The sequence below is a fragment of the Lynx canadensis genome, chromosome F2 (genome assembly GCF_007474595.2).
Source record: "Lynx canadensis isolate LIC74 chromosome F2, mLynCan4.pri.v2, whole genome shotgun sequence".
Classification (NCBI taxonomy): Eukaryota; Metazoa; Chordata; class Mammalia; order Carnivora; family Felidae; genus Lynx; species Lynx canadensis.
In genome coordinates this window covers 45,048,320-45,067,692 of record NC_044320.2, presented here as the reverse complement: position 1 = coordinate 45,067,692, position 19,373 = coordinate 45,048,320, and the positions used below count along the sequence as shown (strand labels likewise).

General features: G+C 35.9%; 1 protein-coding gene and 1 long non-coding RNA gene across 4 annotated transcripts; one reads left to right on the top strand and one right to left on the bottom strand.

The window, feature by feature from the left end:
- Positions 1–215: 215 nt before the first annotated feature.
- Positions 216–2,147, bottom strand: LOC115506191. Its single transcript, XR_003966272.1, has 2 exons — positions 2,033–2,147; positions 216–1,920 (listed from the first exon to the last, which is right to left on the bottom strand). It is a non-coding gene; the product is annotated as an uncharacterized LOC115506191 (long non-coding RNA).
- A 281-nt stretch (positions 2,148–2,428) lies between these two features.
- Positions 2,429–18,530, top strand: OTUD6B (OTU deubiquitinase 6B). Of its 3 annotated transcripts, XM_030304165.1 has the most exons (7): positions 2,429–2,587; positions 3,212–3,363; positions 5,798–5,878; positions 10,616–10,928; positions 12,749–12,810; positions 15,294–15,400; positions 16,197–18,530. In XM_030304165.1, exons 1-7 carry the CDS (start codon positions 2,506–2,508, stop codon positions 16,279–16,281), a joined length of 882 nt encoding a protein of 293 aa, XP_030160025.1. In that variant the 5' UTR covers positions 2,429–2,505; the 3' UTR covers positions 16,282–18,530. The 3 variants fall into 3 exon arrangements, with proteins under 3 accessions (XP_030160025.1, XP_030160027.1, XP_030160028.1); XM_030304167.1 differs by lacking the exon at positions 15,294–15,400 and having other exon boundaries at positions 2,430–2,587; XM_030304168.1 differs by lacking the exons at positions 2,429–2,587; positions 3,212–3,363 and adding an exon at positions 8,515–8,652.
- The last annotated feature ends 843 nt before the right edge of the window (positions 18,531–19,373 follow it).

The window sequence follows — 19,373 nt, the reverse complement described above, 5'->3', positions numbered from 1 at the left end:
TCATTTGTGCAATGTGATCATACATTAAAGTTTTCTCTGTATCCTAACGTTAGATCATTTAGACATGTTTCAGGATAATCTGAAAATACAAATGAAGTAGCAAAGTAATACCTACTATACATACATACACACACACACACACACACTCCTATTTAATTACTTTATCTCCTTTCACTTACTTTACTAAGGACTATGAACGTTTAAGAGTCCATCAGTTTTTGCCATATGTATGTTAAGAATTACTTTATTAAATACATAAAATGCAACAATTTTAAGTCTACACTTAAAATGACTTATGTATACATCAGTAAAACTACCACTCAGATACTGAACATCTTACATATGAATGCCACGTTATTTACCACATAAAGCTTAAATATTACATCCTACAGCTTTATACTTTGTTATAGCTTAAATTCTGATAACAACGTTGCTCCTACTTCAATTTCTAGGACTTTGTTTCCTTGCTATTTTTCACACTTCCTCTCCAATCCATAAAGCTGGTATATTCTAATTTACCCATAACCTTATTTCAGTGCCAAATTTACTTATAATGAACTACTACATGAAACAGGAACTACTGCTTTTCCCTGGACAAGATGTACATAAAACAAAGTTTTCATCTACCACCTCCCCAACCAGGAATTTAGAAATTTTCTTTTTACACAGTATTCACATTACAGATAAAATTGTTACTTTTTTCCCCTCTATAATTAAAAATAGAGGACACAAAACTGTACCGATTTCCCATTTTGTCAGATTAACACTTGGAATGCCTTTACTGTGTCCTGTCCACACTGACAAAGCCCTTTTATTTTACTTATGTTTAGCTGAAGAGCTTGCATATCTTTGTCTACAATGCATACTAAAAATAACAGCTCTTACTTGCTTTCTAAATTATACATTTACCACACCTTTGCAGTTTAAAATGAGAGAAAGTGAAATTTTACATTTAACTTACAAATCTATTTTTTGCACTTAGTCTTATAACCCCACATCTAACAAGTTAATCTTAAGGCTGTTTAACTAGCTTTAATGCTTACCCAGTTTTTTTTTTTTTACCCTATTTTTTTCATACAATTGCTTCACTACCCTTGAATTGTTTTAACTTATGGTTTTTATGGGTTGCAGTAACGTCATTTAACAAATTTTTCAAGGACAGCATTTGGGTGATATACTTTATACTTTAACTCCTGAGTATCTGTGAATGTCTTCCAGTTGCCCTCGTATAGAAATAACTTAGCAGGATACAGAATTCTTGGCTCAAAATTATTTTCCCTTAAACCTCTGTAGACATTGCTTGTCTTTTTGGCATTCGGAGCTGCAAAAGAAATTTCAGGTCAGTCTGACTTTTACCCCTTTATGAGTAACCTGCTTTCTCTAAATACTCGTAGAATTTTTTCTTTATCTTCCAGTTTAACGTCACTAGGGTATGTCTAAGTGTTGCTTTCTTTTCGTTAAGTTCTGGTAGCCTATGAGCTTTTCTATTTGCCGATCTAGTTAGTCCCTCAAGTCTGGAAAATTTTCTACTATTGGTTCCTAAATTTTGTCTCTGCTTCAATTGCTTTGTCATCTATTTCAGGTATTCTTATTATGCGTAGATTGCATCTCTTGGTCAGATTCTCTAGTTGTCTCTTCTATCTTTTCCCTTTTTTTCCTCATGCTTAGTTTCTTTTTTCATTTATTTCTGTAATTCGTTTTTGTGGCCGACCGGGTTTGCATGTTTCCGTTCTCTTTCAATTCTCTTATACTTTTCCAAGTGCTCTGACAGTAGCCTCTTTATCTTCGAGCATAGGTCTGTAAGCTCCTGTACCATATGGTGGTCCATCCTTAAAACCTCTTCGGTTTCCACTTCTATATCCATTTCAAGAGGCGGCATTTTCTCAATTGTGAGCGGTTTCTGAACTCAGGTATTACGACCTTTAAAACAATGAACAAAACTTAATTCCCTACCGTTTGACTGACTCAGCCCAAAGATTCCCATGGATAGTTATTAACAGTTTTACTTATATGTCTTCTTTTTCTTCCTTACCTTTTGAACAGCACTTCTCAGGAATTTGACCAAAAGAAACGATTAGAGAACGCCGTCCGTCTGAAGACCCAACGAAAGGTAACGAACTTCCAAAATGGCTCCCGTCACGTCATCATTGCGCGCCTCACGTCAGAGCCGGTAGCCTGACGCGTAGCTTTATTCCTGAAGGAGCTATAACGCGCTAGCCAATCACGAAGCAGCAAACTGCAGCGGTCAAGCCACACCCCCACGCGCTGTCGTGCCCGCTCCCCCCCACCGCCTCGCCTCCATAGACCAGAGTCACGGGAGTGCGCATGCGTCTATCGCATCGCCTTTCTCTTCGGCCCAATGACTCTGCTTAGATCCGGTACCGCCTCGAAGGCGGGACTGGGTCCCAGCCGCGACCAATGGCACCCCGGGTGAGGGTGAGGGGTGGAAGGTGCCTGTTAGCTCGTGGGCAGCTACCAGCGCGTGTGCTGGGCTACCTGGTCGTCATGGAGGCAATCTTGGCGGAAGAGCTTGCTGAGGAAGAGCAGCTAGTGAGAAGGCATCGCAAAGAGAAGAAGGAGCTGCAAGGTGACCAGGGGGTGGGAAGTCTCCCGGACCCAGGAAAGGGCGCGTGGCGGGTCGGTTCTGAGGAATCTTGAGAGGCTTCTGATCTGGCTCCTCCTAGACTTTCCCAAAGTAGCTAGTATCCTCTTCCCTCTTAATCCCCTATCCCGGTGGTCCCTTAATCCGCCAGATCTTCAGAAGCTTCCTTTTCTTAGATCCGCCACGTCTCGGCTTCCCCATGTCACCGCCTGGGTGCTGGTGTCTGAGAATACCTCCAAGCCGTGGTGTTGGGCCCAGACTGAACCGCCCCCTCCCCTGTCTCCCTTTCCCGTTCCTGAACCTGTTACCGACACTTGGATCTAATGGATGCTCTTAAAATACCTCACCTCAATTTTGAGGACTGAAAAGGGATAGTTAAAAGATTTAAAACTTGAGTCATTTTTCTTTTTCCTTTTCCTATCACACTAAACAAACGTACAGTTTTGAGGATTTTCTTTTTGTCTCCATCTGAGCTCTTATCTGTAAATGTCTAATAACGCAGTTACTCTTCTATCATTATTTGTTTCCACCTTTCTCCCCTTATTGTCCCCATTTCTCATTTCCTCTCAATCCTGAATTGTTGACTTAATGATTTTGGTGGCTTTTCAGCCAGAATTCAGGGTATGAAGAATGCTGTTCCCAAGAATGACAAAAAGAGGAGGAAGCAACTCACCGAAGATGTTGCTAAGTTGGAAGCAGAAATGGAACAGAAACATAAAGAAGAACTGGAGCAACTGAAGCTGACTTCTAAGGAAAGTAAAGTATGTAAAGTAATGTTTCTCTTTGCCTACAGCATTTGAAAGCCACTGCCCATCTCTAATATTAAACTGTTGACTATATGACATCGTACAATTAGAGGGAACGGAAGTCACAATCATGCGTCACCATTCATTAATATTTCTGTGACCAGGTTTACATGGTAATGTGTTTTTGTAAGGGAGGTCAGCAAAAAAAGTACGCGTCAACTATTTACTTGCCCCATAGAGGAACAGATTGATAAAGTGGACTAGAGGAAGCTTCACCAAATGGAAGTTAGGACTTCTAGTCCCAGAATTGCCATTAAATAGTCTTGTAACCTTGGTAAAGTTACTTAAACTTCCTGAGCATAAACTTCTCCACATATAATGTGATATAAATACTTCTGCTGCTTAAGCACGAGATTCTGTAAGAATCAAATGGGACAGCAAATATGAAATCATTTTTAGATTATAAAGTGCTTTATGAACAAGTTGTAATGAGTGAAAATTTACGTTTCTTGGGTAAATTGGAGCATACTGTCATTTTAACTAATACTTACTGTGGCTAATAGGTATTGTGTGCCAAGCACTTCAACATATTTGTATTATCTCGTAATTTTTATAGTAACATACTAAGATATTATCCATGAAGTGAATGTAAAGAATCTCATTTTTCAAGAGGGAAATAGACTCAGAGAGATCAAGAACTTACTTCTGAACAGCTATTAAGTGCCAAAGCTAGAATTCAAAATCAGGATGGTCTTACTCCCAAGATGTGAATATTGAATTCTGTTACAACTTTGTATGGTGTGGTAGTTTATTGCATGAGTTTGGATACCAAGGATCACAGCCTCCATAACATTATTCCATTTTCGATAGTTAGAATGTTATGTCTGTGCAAAGTTTTATCTACCGTAATGTGGTTTTATTAAGTTTATTTTTGGTCTGTTCTTGACAGGGAAAACAACTTGTCTGTACTGATTAACAGTGGTCATTATATTAAACATATTCTCATTTTCTTTAGCCCTGTTAGCTAGTCATCAAGATCCTGGCCTTCTGTGCCTTAACATATTTTAATAAAAAAAATTTTTATTTATTTATTTTTGAGAGACAGTGAGACATAGTGAGAGTGGGGGAGGGGCAGAGAGAGAGGGAGACACAGGATCCGAAGCAGGCTCCAGGCTCTGAGCTATCAGCACAGAGCCGGACGCTGGGCTCGAACCCACAGACCATGAGATCATGACCTGAGCCGAAGTCGGACACTCAAACCAACTGAACCACCCAGGCGCCTCTGTGTCTTAGCATATTTTATTCCCAAGTAACCTAGTATGATGCCCAGGTGTTTGTGTTGTCACAATCATGGTATTCCAATTATCTTCTCATTTGCAGTTTTGAGCTTTCCTACGTTTCCAAGGACAAAAATGTTTGATTCTTAAGCTACACGTTGTTTGTTAAAATACAAGCTCCCATTTTACTTTGACCTATTGTCTCTTTCATTGACTTAAGCTTGTTTTCTTTCTGAATGCTATATGAATTCTTATGTCATTGCTTTCCAGATGCTTTTCTGTTTCTTGCCTATTGTCAGCATGGCAGTTTGTAGATTTTAGCAGATTCCTCTGAAAAATATAACAATATTCATTTTATTAAAGTTGATGTAACTATTATTTGAAATCTTAATTTGGTTTTGATATTTTGATAATTTGGGAATAGCCTTGAAGAGTGCTGGCTCTATTGTTACTAGAGGTCTCTATATGCATTATGTATGTATCCTACTAAAAACTGGTTTAAGTATAGTTGCAATAATAAAATGCTAGCTACTAATCCTGATCGTTAAAAGTCTAGCATCTTCTTTAGCAAACACATGATAGCCATTTGATGATTAAGATTGGTTGTGCTATCTGAACAATACCTTAACTTTTCTACCTATAGTTACCAGTTTGTAAATGGGAAAGGATAGAGAAAGCTCAATATGTTACTACGGTCAAGAAGCAGGGTTCATCAGGTTCTGGCTAATTAAGATGGAGAATGGCCTTTCCTGCCACATTTGAGCTTATGAAGGCAGTAGTGAACTGAGCCAGTGCAGGACCTTATGTATCCTATAGGTACTGTCAATACTTAGAGAAGGGAAGGGTGGACTGCTGAATGAGTTGGCACATACAGAAAGTATTTGGGTTAATGGAGTAGGAATTGGAAGCAAGAAGGAAAAGCATGCAGGGATGAGCATTATCTTTGGAGAGCTGTAAGAAAACCTTTTGGGAATCGGACGAATTCTCCCTTAAAAATAGAGAAAGGAGACACAACCATGTCTTGTAATAACGTATCTAGTAGTATTATTCAAATATGAGTTGTGGGATTACATGCATTTGTGATTTTTTTCAATAATTTAATAGTCTAATACTTTGAATGATAAATTAAAAGTATTTTTCATTAATTCGTTAATGCTTTTTGTTTCCTTCAGATAGATTCTGTTGCTGTTAACATTTCAAACTTGGTTCTTGAGAATCAGCCACCTCGGATATCAAAAGCACAAAAGAGACGGGTATGAATGTCATGTCACCAAGTAATTAAGTTAGTGCTGTATGCTTATTACTCTCTTAGGTGTTGTGTAGGAAGGGAGTAGGAAAAAAAATGATGGAGTTCCTTGTCAAAGGACCTGAGCTAACATTTATTAGGCATTTGCTGTTTGCTAGGTACAATGCTAGGCTTATTATAGATTATATGAAATCTCATTTACTCCTGATTATAATCCTGTGAAGTAGATTCTTAATCTCATTTTAAGAAAATAGGCCTAACCAGTATAAAATAACATGTTCCGTTTCTAGTTCTCTTAAGAGAGTGGGCATAGAAGGGGAGTGTGCAAAGAATATTTTTTACAAATATATTATCCCAGACTTAATAATTTAGAATCTACACAGTGTGGGCCCAGATGTTTCTGATGCACAATTTTGGTTAAAAACTACGGTACTAAGTGGTGAAACAAGGATTTGAATCTAGAAATTAAGCAAGATACACAGGTGTCCAAAATTCTGAGGTTTATGCAGGTACCTATGTAATGGTTAGCTGCAGTGGGAATTCAGAGAAGGAAAAGTTCATTGTGACAAGTGTTAAATGAGTTAGAATTTTAAGAAAATAGTTATTTAAAGAGGATATTTGAAGTACGATAAATAGCACGCATGTGGGCATGAAACAATTCTGCATCATGGTGAGAGCTATAAGGAAACTGATTTGTTGGAAGTAGTGAGTTCATGAAATCAAAACTATGGGACTGAGATTAGATAAGTAAGGGCTGTTCACTTGGGAAAAGAAAAAGGGGTTTTAAAAACAGTCTGTTTAGTCTCTAGTATTGTTTTACTAACACTTGATGTTTTATAGGATTTAAATACTTATTTTTAAGCTAACTTAGCGTTTTATAATTTAGTAGTACCCAGTTTAATTGGGCATGGTATTTGGTATCAGACTTTTGAAGGTTTTAATCCTACTTACTGTTGTGACTTTGGGTAAGATTCTCAACCTTTTTAAACCTGTTTCATATGTATAAAATGGGTGAAATAATACCTGCTTTGTAGAGTTATTGTAAGTATTAAGTAATGTACTGTTGCCAAAGCCCTAACACAGTGCCTGGAGAACTAGCGGGTCAGCCAATGATAGTATGTTTACTGTGTTCAGTCCTGCGTAGTGTGCCTCTTACAAATTCAACCCAACACCAGTAGCTTGTTTTTTGTTGTTTGAAAGTTGATTAAGTTGCAAATGGTCAAACATTTTCATGCTTATATAAGATTGTATTCTTGAGTAAATATTATGATTGTGAATTTCACAGAATCATGAAACTTAGATTTTATGGTATCTTGGAGGTTATCTGTTTTAACTCCCTACTTAAGATACATGTTCTCTTTGTGATAGCCTTATAGTTGTCATCTAGCTGCTATAGATCAAAAGCAAAGGGCAGAGTTTTTGCTTGGCAGTAGCATAACAAAATATTTATTGGGATTGCCTCTACTTAGTAATTGATACATCTTGGAGTAGCCTATTTAATTTTGGAAAACATAGGCCCCAACTCCTTCCTGTCTGTATCTAATCTTATTCATCCCCAGCTGGACCCCAGCTGGACCAAAACAAAAAATTAAACTGCCTTTTCTCAAACATTTTGTTACTTTTCTCCTAAAACAATGCATAGCTAAAATGCATACCTTTTCAACTATACCCTCAAAAAATTTAGTATCTTTTGTAGTCAGCTGCTTAAATACTTGGCAGAGAAAACACCCTAGAAGTAATTCCCAAAGTTTTTTTTTTATTGCTTTGTTATATTAATAGTATTAATAAGATTCTGGAACTGAAAACACTTAAAAGTTTATATAAGAAAATGAAACTTGAAGTTTTTTTTTTTTTTTTTTTTTTTTTTTTTTTTTTAGACAAAAGCACCAAGGAATAAAAAGAATGGTGTTTGTCTTTGGGAGAGATACAACTCTCTTTTAGAAAAACATGACAAAAATTTATAAATATTTATTATTGGAGTATCGTAGGACAAATCTCTTATTTTTAATTGAGAAAAAAAGGGGAGTATTTTATTTAATTCAGCAGACTTGAATGGAAGAAGCTCTTTGGTATGCTGGAAAGAGCCCCAAGTAGAACTCAGGAGAACTGGGTTCCAAAAATAGGAAATTTGAGAGCCAGAATGAGTTCTAGTTCAATTTCTTCATTTTTCAAAATTGTCAGTGGCATACTGAAAGTTTGATACCAACCCAGGACTGGTACCCAGCTCTTAAGATTCCTCTTCAGAGTTGACTTTGCTGCATGACTTCATTGACAGGACTCTAGTTTTACTGACAATATATTTATGAAGTTAAGTGCTGTTTTCATCTTACATATATGCTTTTATTAGGTTTAATTGTTGCCATTCTGTCTCCAGCACTTGGGCTGTAGAAACCACAGTGCCTAGTGCCACTGGGAAACTATTAGTGGCTGGGAAAAGAATCCAGTGAATTTCCCACCTTGTGCCCTGGAAAGGAAACATAGTTACTGTGTAACATTAAAGTGGAGCTTGAGGACAAAAGTGAAATGCTTGGATTAGATTTTAGAAGCTTAAACGGTTTAGTATAAAATTCCACTCTTCCAGTAACTAGTACATAACATCATTAACTCCAGCTCCCATCTGCTCCAACTTTTATTCTGATTTAGGTGCCTGGATAGAAGGAGCGCTCTGTGTTGTCCTTGGTCCCACTCTGCTTCTAAACCAGCTGTATGGCCTTTGGAAATCTTTCTGCGTGCTGTTTCCTCAGAGGAAAATGAGGGGTTTTGGATTAGATGATATCCAAGGTGCTTATCCTCCCTCTCCCCTCTGAAAATGTTTTTTAGACTTTCATAAAGTAACAGTGCCATCTTGTGTTTTAAGATTTTTATGCCGCTGTGATGCACAGTTGTAGGTATGCAGTGAAATAAATTTGTTCATGTTATTTCTGGCATGGTTGGATTTGGGTGGAATAAACTTAAACAGGTGTATATTTCATTAGGAAGATAATACTGCTTTTGATTCAGGTAACTTACAAATCACTTTAGGTTCTAGTATGGCACCTACCAGGCAAGTAGTTCAAATGTGTGACAGTAAGTTACATTGAAATTTGCCTTTCCATTAATTTTTCTGCCCCAAGGAGGAATGAGAGCTAGGGACATGACAGTCTTTACCTTTTCTTACTTTTTCTTGATTTTTATTCTCTTAAATTGAAAAGCAGTCATGACCAGCATATAAATGAAGCATATTCATGGTAGAGAATTAGATGCAGAAAAGCATGCATGTGTGCACACACACAAAACAAAACTTATTTTGTAAACAAAAATGAGACTCTTAAATACAGAGAACAAACTGATGGTTGCTAGAGGGGAGGTAGATGGGGAATGGGCATGGGGGGCAAACAAATTATTTTGTAATTGTACCATCCAGAGAAAAGCACTATGAATATTTTGTGTATATTTTTCTAATTTTTAACTATGTATGTGTAGATTTAGTATATATTAGCTATATACATATCTTTTCTTAGCTCTTGACATGTTTCTGTGGTACCCTAGCTATATGCACTGTGTTCAGCTATGAAACAGTGCTTTCTGGCTTTGATCCTTGCTAGTCCAACTGTCAGGATTTCTTTCTTTCCCCCCAGCCTTGCCACTCTACTTCTCATCCATCCTTCATGTCATAGATCTCATGCCCCACCCATACCTAATCCTTGCATATGTTGCCATGGGAAGAACTCTTCTGACATTTGAATAAGGAAAGCAAGTTGCAGAATATAATGTGATACCATTTTTGTTAAAGTATTTTTTCTATATTTTGAGTACATCAATATTTGTTAAAGCGCTTAGGAAAAAAAATCTAGAAAGATACACACCTGACTTCTACAGCAGGCACTGAAATTGGCATTGGTCATTAGAGGAACTTTTGTCTATCATGATACTTTAACTTTTTATAAGAATGTTTTTATCTGTTGTTTCAGTTAAGTGTGTGTGTGTGTGTGTGTGTGTGTGTGTACGTACACATGCACTGTTTTTTTCTTTAGGCTAGATAAATAGAATTCCCCTACCCGTCTAAAGTCTTTGGCATATTAATACTGCACAGGTGATTTAGCATGCTAATGCCTCAGTAGTGGAGTGATAAGTTAAAAAGCTTGGATTAGCTTGGCATAAATATGATAATGATGTTGCTTTAAGGCCTAGCACAACACAGTATTAAGGCAGTACTTTGAAATCAGTAACTAAAGCTTTTAGAAACGTATTTAAATTTTTTTTTTTTAATGTTCATTTATTTTTGAAAGAGAGAGACAGAGACAGAATGCAAGTGGGGGAGGGGCAGAGAGAGAGAGGGAGACACAGAATCCTAAACAGGCTTCAGACTCTGAGCTGTCAGCACAGAGCCCGATGCGGAGCTTGAACTCATGAACCGTGAGATCATGACCTGAGCCAAAGTCAGATGCTTAACCGACTGAGCCACCCAGGCACCCCTCATGTAGTTTTTAAGTAGACTTTAAAGAAAAATTTGAAGGTTTTTTTTTTTTTTTTTGTCCTGGTATAGAGCTCGGTGCTGGGTACATGCAGATGAGAAAGATAGTTGCCCTTAAAGGAATTCCCAGTATAGAAAATTCTACAAGTGATGAGATCATCAATATGATAATGCTTGTGGGAGAAGGGACAAAAATGGCAAAAGTCTTGAGGGTCTTACATTTCTATCCCCTTAATAAATGTAAAATAGTCCTCATTATTGTGAATTAACTTTCCTATATTCTCCTCCTAGGACAAAAAAGCTGCATTGGAAAAGGAGCGGGAAGAAAGGATAGCTGAAGCTGAAATTGAGAACTTATCTGGAGCCAGACACTTAGAAAGTGAAAAACTTGCTCAAATATTGGCAGCAAGACAGTTGGAAATTAAACAGATTCCATCTGATGGCCACTGTATGTATAGAGCCATTGAAGATCAACTCAAAGAACAGAAATGCCCTTTGACTGTGGCTGCCTTGAGAAGTCAAACTGCTGAATATATAAAAGGCCATGTGGAAGACTTTCTGCCATTTTTAACAAACCCTAATACGGGAGATATGTATACTCTAGGTAATTTATTTTTCTTTACTATGTCTTGTTGCTGCTGTTAAATAAAGTGATTCCTGGCATTGAGAAGAAGAAAAACCTATTATAGTTCTTATGGAGGAAAAAGTCTCAAAATTTAGGCAGAATTGTTTTTTATATTATAATAGATACTAGTATATTGTTTAAGGCAAAAGTGGAATAGGATTCATTATTATTACTGAGAAAATTATGTTTCTGAGTTCACATGTCACAGAGTAGGCATAGAGGGAGGTATGCTTTGACTAGTCTGTGGAAGTATAGGGTCCAAAGACCATAAGCAGAGAATGATCGGAAAACCAAATCCTTTTATCCTATACTTTGGGAAATTCAATTTTACTTTCAATAAGCCACAATACTTAGGCAAAATTTGACTCTGCAAAACCAAAATCAAATGAGTTAATAACCTGCCTTATTATTCTCTCTAATACCTTTGACAATTAAGATAGAATATTTATGGGGAGGTAAAAAAAAGAAAAAAGAAAAAAGAAAAACTAGCCAGTAAAGGAGAGAGCAGGTGAAAATCTGAAAGAGTGTTGGGGAGAGTCAGAGATATAATAGAGGAAAGTTCGTCCTTAAGAGAAGATTGCAGGTGTGGCAGTATCCATTGGCAAGTCAAATGACCAGGAGGGGTAGGAGAAGGGATGGTTAAGGTTGACTTTACTTTAATGGAGTCCCTGACTCTGCTAGTTGCAGGGCAGTGGAAAAGAGTTGGCAACTCAGCATGCTGAATTTTAAAAAAAGACAAAAGACTTAATTTCTTATTCATTTAGTCAATATTTATTGAAGGCCACTATGTGCCAGGGACTCTTCTAGGCACTTCTAGGACCCTGAGCGCTGGGAATATAGCAGTGAATGAGGCAAACACACAGGACATACTTTTCTGTACATGTCCATAATTTTTTTCCTTTCCTCTAAACAGGAAGGGTATTAGTTTCCCATTTTTAACTTTGTGTATAAGGTGTGTATGCTCAAGATGTGCCATTAAACTGCACTTAGGTCCTACTCTCATGACTAGTCCAGGAAGTCCTTTCTTTGGCTAGAACTGATACTGAAGCAAATAAGGTAAATGCTTTAAAAATAACAAATAGAGGCACTGTTTGATGCTACTGCTGGCAAAGGAGTTTCAACTCCTTTCTAGTTTTACCCTGATTCTCTTTTCACATCTTTTTTTTTTTTTAATGTTTATTTTTGAGAGAGAGAGACAGAGCGTGAGCTGGGGAAAGGCAGAGAGAGAGAGGGAGATACAAAATCTGAAGCAGACTCTAAGCTCTGAGCTGTCAGTACTGAGGCTGATGCAAGGCTCAAACTCACAGACCGTGAGCTCATGACCTAAGCCAAAGTTGGATGCTTAACCGACTGAGCCACCCAGGTGCCCCTCTTCTCACATCTCTTGTGGGGTCTTACAGTGGACCCAATTTAAGGCTGCAGTGTTTTAGTTCAGTGTATTTTTTCAGATGCAGGTTTGGATTTTAAAATACATGTCAAAATATTGAGTATGGTGGCAGTTTTGAGGGTTGCTTAGCTAAAGAGAGAAGAATAGGCTTGCTATGTAATTAAGTCCCTAGGCCTCAGCGTGAGGGAGAGAAACAGAAATGAATTGCTTTCCTCTCAGATGGAGAGGTGGTGGAAAGTTGGAGCGAGTTAAGTTTGGATCTGGGAATTGGATTAAATTCTAGAGAGTGCAGGTAGAGAAAGGAGTAGGTTTACAACTTGAGTAATGATCAGGAATTGTGGGAGCTATAAAAGGGATCTGGTAACATGAGTTATGAAAATTATTAAGTGCTATATTCTCATTTTTTCTACAGAAGAGTTTAGGAAGTACTGTGATGATATTGTCAACACAGCTGCATGGGGAGGTCAGCTTGAGGTAAGTTTGTAATTATTCATAGTATTTGTGGATTGTTAAATTATTTCTAAATCCCATATCAGATGTATTTTTCAGATGGTCCCACTTTCTCTTTGAGTATCCCTTTTTGTTACGTATTTGCCGTTTCTCTACTCATGAAGCATTGAAATGGGGAATTAACATTCTTAGGCCGTTAAGTATGTATCTTTGGGAAGTAAAACACTATTTCATTTTAAATAGCCCAGTGGTTGATTTGTGGGTTGGTAAGGCTAATGTTACTCTTGGGTGTTTCCATTTGCGATGCTGCTCCTGGCAATATATTTGATTTTCTGGACTTATGAAAGTGATGATTTTATTCAAGTATAGTAAGATTTAGCCTAGTGGCTCAGCTGATGAAAATCACTATTATAAAGTAAAGAGAAAACCGTATTTTTATGTGAAATTATGGGTCAGATCCTGCCACGGTACATCATAATTGGAATTCCAGTTGATACTGACTTCAGAGCAGTATCTGATGCATCAAAATTCACATGTAGGAAGACAGTATGTTCAGCCACTTGTAGGGAATTCATCAGGATTTTTTTAAAGCTTTATCTTACTTTAACTTTGCTTTATTAAAACAGAATAAACATCTAATAGTTCCAAGTGGTGATAAGGCAGCCTGGGGTATTCAAAAGTCAGGGGATAGGAGAGAAAGTCCTAGGTTTGGGTCCTGGCTTTCCTTCTACCTTTCAGTTTTGTGACCTGCGGGGAGTCAGCCATGTTTCCTGAGCTCGAGTGTCCTAATTGAATAGGGATAATAAAACCCCTGTATGTACTTGGTAGGTCATTTGTGGACATTAAATAAGACAAGTATTGTATGCATAGAACTTTGTAAGCTAACGTGCCAGATGGATGAATCTAGCAGTAGAATTAATATTGTGTAGTGGTAATTAGTCACCTTGAATGGTTTGTGGATCTGAGTATTTCACTTCAAGAACTATACTTTTTGGAGAAATGACGTGAATGCTTCTTTAACGTCTTTTTCTCAGTAAGTCTGTATTTGTACCTCTTCTGAGCCACCAGAGGGAACTGTGTCCATTCGTTTTGTATGCCTCTCCTGGGTCTCTGAAACTCAGGAAATTGTCATAGTAGCTTTGTGACTCCATTAGGAATAAAGGTGCTTGAACTTTCTTGAGGAGCACAAATTAATAGAACTACAGACCTAAGCAAGTCTTTTTAAAGAGAGAAAAAAAACTTTACAACATCTTTTGAAGGACATTTACTCATAAATTTTTGGTCTATGAATTCATTTGACATAGGAATTGCTGTTTTTACAATGGGATAAATTTAAATTATTCAAGAGAAATTCTTTATATTATTTTTAAAGACTTCGAAGGGATGTTAAGATTTCCAGAGCTTGCTTCACACTCTCCATTCTGTGCTGGCTTTTAAAAATGTAATTTCAGGTATAAGAAAAAAATACCTCAAAGGAACATTTTATGAGGTAGAGTGTGGGATTAAGTTTGCTACTGTGCAGTACAGAATTTCCATATATTTGAAGAAATTTCTTACCCTTCTTTTACAACATCCTAAAAGGACCATGTTCCAGACAAAATGTTCTTATAATTGGGCAAATACATAGATGTGAGGGCACTAAGATTGAGGACTGTTGAATGATTAATTTATGAACTTGGGCTCCAGAGTCAGACTTCTCAGTTCAGTTGCAGGTCACTTTATTTCTTTACGCTTGACTTTGGGCAGGCATCTTGACCACTCGCTTTAGATTCTAGGTCTTTACCTATCCCATAGGATTATTGTCAGGATTGAATGAGTTAATATACATAAAATGCTTAGTGTTCCTGGTCATAGTAGGTCTAAACAGTGTTACTACCAATATTTATCATTAACTGTTATTCATCTGCCTTTAAACTCTATTTTTATAATGTATGGTATGAAATTAACATTGTGTATTAATCATGTGGAAAATCCATGAAAGGATAGTACAATTCACATACATAACTTAGCTACTCATGCCTTGAATATTATGGAACAGTGGTTTTCAGCACTAGTACATTAGAATCATCTGAAAGCTTTTAGAAGAATAAACCTCCTAATATTTCCTGTTCTTTCTCTCCTTCTCCCAGCCCCTCCCAAATTGTAATTGATTTGATCTGGTGCCTGAGTGATAGTATTTTTAAAAACTGGCAGTTTTCAAGCAGTATTCAAAAGTAGAGGGACTAGTATAATGAACCTTTACTTCATTAACTATGGTATTGCTATTTCTAAAAAGCTGTTGTGTAGCCAGGGCTTGAAATTTCTGCGTTTAATAAATATTACATTTGTTTTTTCAACAAATCGTATTAAATGTCTACTCTGTGGCAGGCAGGCTCTTGGTGTATAGTGAGGAACAGAGTAGATCTCTGTTGGATGATGGTTGCCCTATTCATGCATACTCAGTAGTTTATGACTTGAGTGAGATTTACCTTTTTATTTTCCTTACTAATACATTTTCTTTCCTATAGCTAAGAGCCTTGTCTCATATTTTACAAACACCAATAGAGATAATACAGGCAGATTCTCCTCCTATTGTAGTTGGTGAAGAATATCAAAAAAACCCATTAATACTTGTGTAAGTACCTGGAAATTTCTACTGTTACATTTTTCATAGTTAAGACAAAAAGAATTATTCAAAGATGTTAGGTTGTATATGTTGATTAATTAGAAAAAATATGTCTTCGGTTGCATTAATTACGCTTATTTTATGTTAAAGGCAATTATAAAATTAGAAAGCATTGTCAGTCAATATGTGATTTAGATAATTGTTTAAACTTCTAGTGGTTTATTCTTGTGTATGAGTTAAGAATAAAATCATTTCTAAAGATTACAGATTTTAGGATTAGTTTTCATACTGTCTTAGTGTGACATTAATAATGCTAAGTTTCAACAAGAACAAAAGCGGAAATATATTCATGTTGCCTAATTGGTTATTCCTTAGAGAGTTTTTCTTCGTATTGTCAAAGTATTGTACATGATTGAGAATTCTTTTTTGAAACACAGCATGGAGAGTTTGCTGTTGGCTTTAGTGTTGTTTATTAGCCAGACTACCAAGGTAATCATTAATGGCTTAGATTTAGGTAAAAATTTAAGGTTATTGAGTACTCAGCATCTCAGTAATTTTCCTTTGCCCCCTAATGATTGTGTTTTCCCTGACTTAAACTCAGCAGACAGAGTTATTGAACCAGATTTTACTGACTGCTGAAGCTTTTCAAATGGGTTTGAACTTTTAAGTAATATGTCAATGAAGTCTTTGAATGATACCCCTGTGGAGTGATTCATTGAGTGTTTGGTTTTATATACATAATAAACATTTATATACAATGAATTACTTTCGTCTAAACTACTCATTTCTCCTTTTCTCATTTCAGATATATGAGACATGCATACGGCTTAGGAGAACATTACAATTCTGTTACACAGTTGGTGAACACAGCTACTGAAAATTGCAGCTAGTTTACAAAATGTTACACAATTATGTTTTAGTACAGTGTGCCGATCTGAGTCTTCTTACAAGTGCTGGATTGTTCTGACATTACTGAAAAACACAACTACCTTAAATCAGTTTTATGGCAAAGCTACTAACAGATTTTTTTTTAAAGTATGCCAGAGATAAACTTTAACCAGTGTTCCCTTTGTGGTATTTAAAAACACTTGTGAGTCGTTGTGGAATACATCATTTACAGACCAAGATAGTACCTATTTGCTGATATTTTTACTAATATAGGGTCTTGAACATTCTGTTATGCGTTGAAATAAATTTGATTTTTCTCCTTATTACTAAAAGCTTTCAGTAACCATTTTAATGTAACTTTCTTGAAGAAATGAAATGACTTGGTCATTGCAAAAATGTGGTAAAGGTGACAGCAAATCTAATTAATGCTTATAAATGTATCTGATTTCAGTAACCCTGGTACTTGATGGAATTAATACTATGAAGCTTTTTATATAACCCCATCAAAGTGCAGCTAAAAAGCTTGCTTTAATAACTAAAAATTTTAAAATATTTATTCACATGGGAATCAGTTAAGTGTAAGAAATGAGAAATTTAAAGGTAAATAGGTGTTCCTATCAGATCAGACCTCTAAAGAAGTACCATCATGTTTTCTTACAGTTTTTTAGTGTCTTTTATTTTTTTATTCTATTTTTTTATTTTTTAAGTAATCTCTCCACCCAACATGGGGACTTGAACACATGACCCCACAATAAATAGTTGCCTGCTCTATCAAGTGAACCAGCCAGAAGCTCCAGTACCATCATTTCTTGATCATATTCAAAACTGCAAATTTTTATATTCTTCGTTATGTTTTCCTTGTCACCACTTAGCTGCTTTGCTTTCCTTGTGGTCTTTTCCACTCATAGTTTGTGGCCTCTCATTTTTTTTTTTTTTTTAACTTGTACACACTGAAGGAGTAGCAATGTAAAAGGGTCCAAGGCCAACTTTACTTCAAATTCTCCTCATTTTCAATTTGTCTTACCAGACCTCTGTTTTTGTTTCATTCTCCAGGATTAGAAGAAAGTTAGTTAGCCTACATTTATTTCAGATATGTGAGAATGTTTATGTTACATATAGGGATCAAGTTGAAAGCCACTGTTTGGGAGCTAAGACTGAATAGTAAAATTAGTATACAATACTTTCTGATATGAATGATTTATCTGGCTCAGATTTCACATTATTCTTAACACTATTCTAAGAAGATAGTATCTGTATGTAGAAACATGTCTCGCTGATAATTTGTTATGTAACTAAGTATTAATGAAAATGAAACTTTTGGTTTCATCTGTTTTTCCCAAATTAGGAGTAAATACTAAGATTTAGCATCAAATTTATAATATTTCAATTTTTGCTCCATGAGCGCAACTAATTTTTGTAAGTAAATATTGGGTTTTATGATATTAAAACCAGTTGTTAGTCTCACATGCCCACCTGATGACAATGTGGGAAGCTGGTAGGGACTGTGGTCAGCTATAGCAAGTACTGCACGAAGGTGTTCTAGCTCAAATGATGAAAAACTGTTCTGTTTGCCTAACAAAGTATATTCTGAAGGCTGACTGTTTTGTAATCCTTGATCTGAAACTGTTTGGGTCTGAAATTATAAAAGAATTAAATTATAAAATGGTAAATGGCTGACTTTTTTTATGAAATCATCTGTTACTTTAAAATCAAAAGATAAGCATTAAGAAGTAATAAAAAAAGTATCATAAACCTAGTTAGTACAGATGCCATCTATATTTAAAATAACTTCCTCGTAATTATTTTTTCTTAATAAGATGAATGGAACCTTCTTGATTATAGGTTTATTTTTATTATTTTTTATTTTTAAATGGGCAGATATTGTTATAAGATTTGTGTTGTCAGCTTCTGTTCTTCCATAAAACTTCAAATAAAAATCATTTTAGCTGTAACCAAAAACTGAAGTCTTTAAAAAATGGCAGATGTAATTTAAAAACAGTATATACTAATTTAGTTTGCTGTATGATTATGGTCTAATGGAAGTTTCATAAGCTGTCTTTTCTCTTAATTCAGAAAAGTATATGTCAGAGTTTTGGAATATGTCTTTAGCCAAGAATTTTATCCACTTACATATGTTTACAAACTTATATAAAGCAAAAAAGAATGTATGTAACTATAGTGAGCAATATAGTTTTGCTCATGTTATCTGATGTTTGCCAAAAGAAGAATAAAAGATGTATGAATTAAATCATTTGTTCGTTCAAATTGTTATTCTTAAACAATTTTACAATTTAGAAATAGGGAAAATCCTCTTTGTTTTAGAATTTTATCCTGGCTTTATTTTGTCCTTATATATAATTGAGAATAATACAATCCCAAATTCTTGCTTTAAGGGTTTTGGAATAAATATATAAACATAGCACTATGTCTCAGACAAAATAGAGGGAGATAAGGAGATAGGCATTTAAGCCATGGCTCTTAGAAATCAGGTTGAAGCTTAAAACCTTTTAGAATAATGAAGGTTATTTAGGGTAAATGAAATTGAAGAATATTCTAAGACTCATGGGTGTTGAAGAAGGAAATTTGCACAAACTAATGCTGGTACAGGATTGTTAATGTATTGTTTTGGTCCAGGTGTCATGAACTAGCTGAAGGAGCAGATCTGTTGTGTTTTTGAGAATTTAATTGGTAATTTCATCATATTTTTACTGTTATTGAACAAATGAGTGTGATTTTTTCTTCCTTTCCATATGTTTTCACATACTGATTCTTCTTTCCTGTCTTAGATCTTCTTTAAAACCATTTTCCATCTTGCAGAAAAAATATAACTCAAAGGGTTTTGATTTTTTTTTTTTTTTAAAGCAAGTTGTAGGAATTATCATTTCTTGTTCACCACCCTTCCTACTTGAAGGCCTTTGAGCTGCCATTGGGAGTTGAGAACTTCACCCAACCTATTTCACCTAGCTTACTGTCCTGGTCTCCATTTCATCAGCACCAACTCCCACCTGGCCGGGGCTGGGTACCCCAGTTCATACATGTTGGTTTCTAGTAACCACACACTAGTAATTAGTATTATTTGTATTTAGTTTATTAT

Excerpts from the sequence above, each read along its gene's own strand:
- OTUD6B (XM_030304165.1), top strand. The coding sequence starts at position 2,506 with ATGGAGGCAATCTTGGCGGAAGAGCTTGCTGAGGAAGAGCAGCTAGTG. Across the intron at positions 2,588-3,211 it reads AGAGAAGAAGGAGCTGCAAG|CCAGAATTCAGGGTATGAAG; the intron begins GTGACCAGGGGG and ends GTGGCTTTTCAG. Across the intron at positions 5,879-10,615 it reads CAAAAGCACAAAAGAGACGG|GACAAAAAAGCTGCATTGGA; the intron begins GTATGAATGTCA and ends TTCTCCTCCTAG.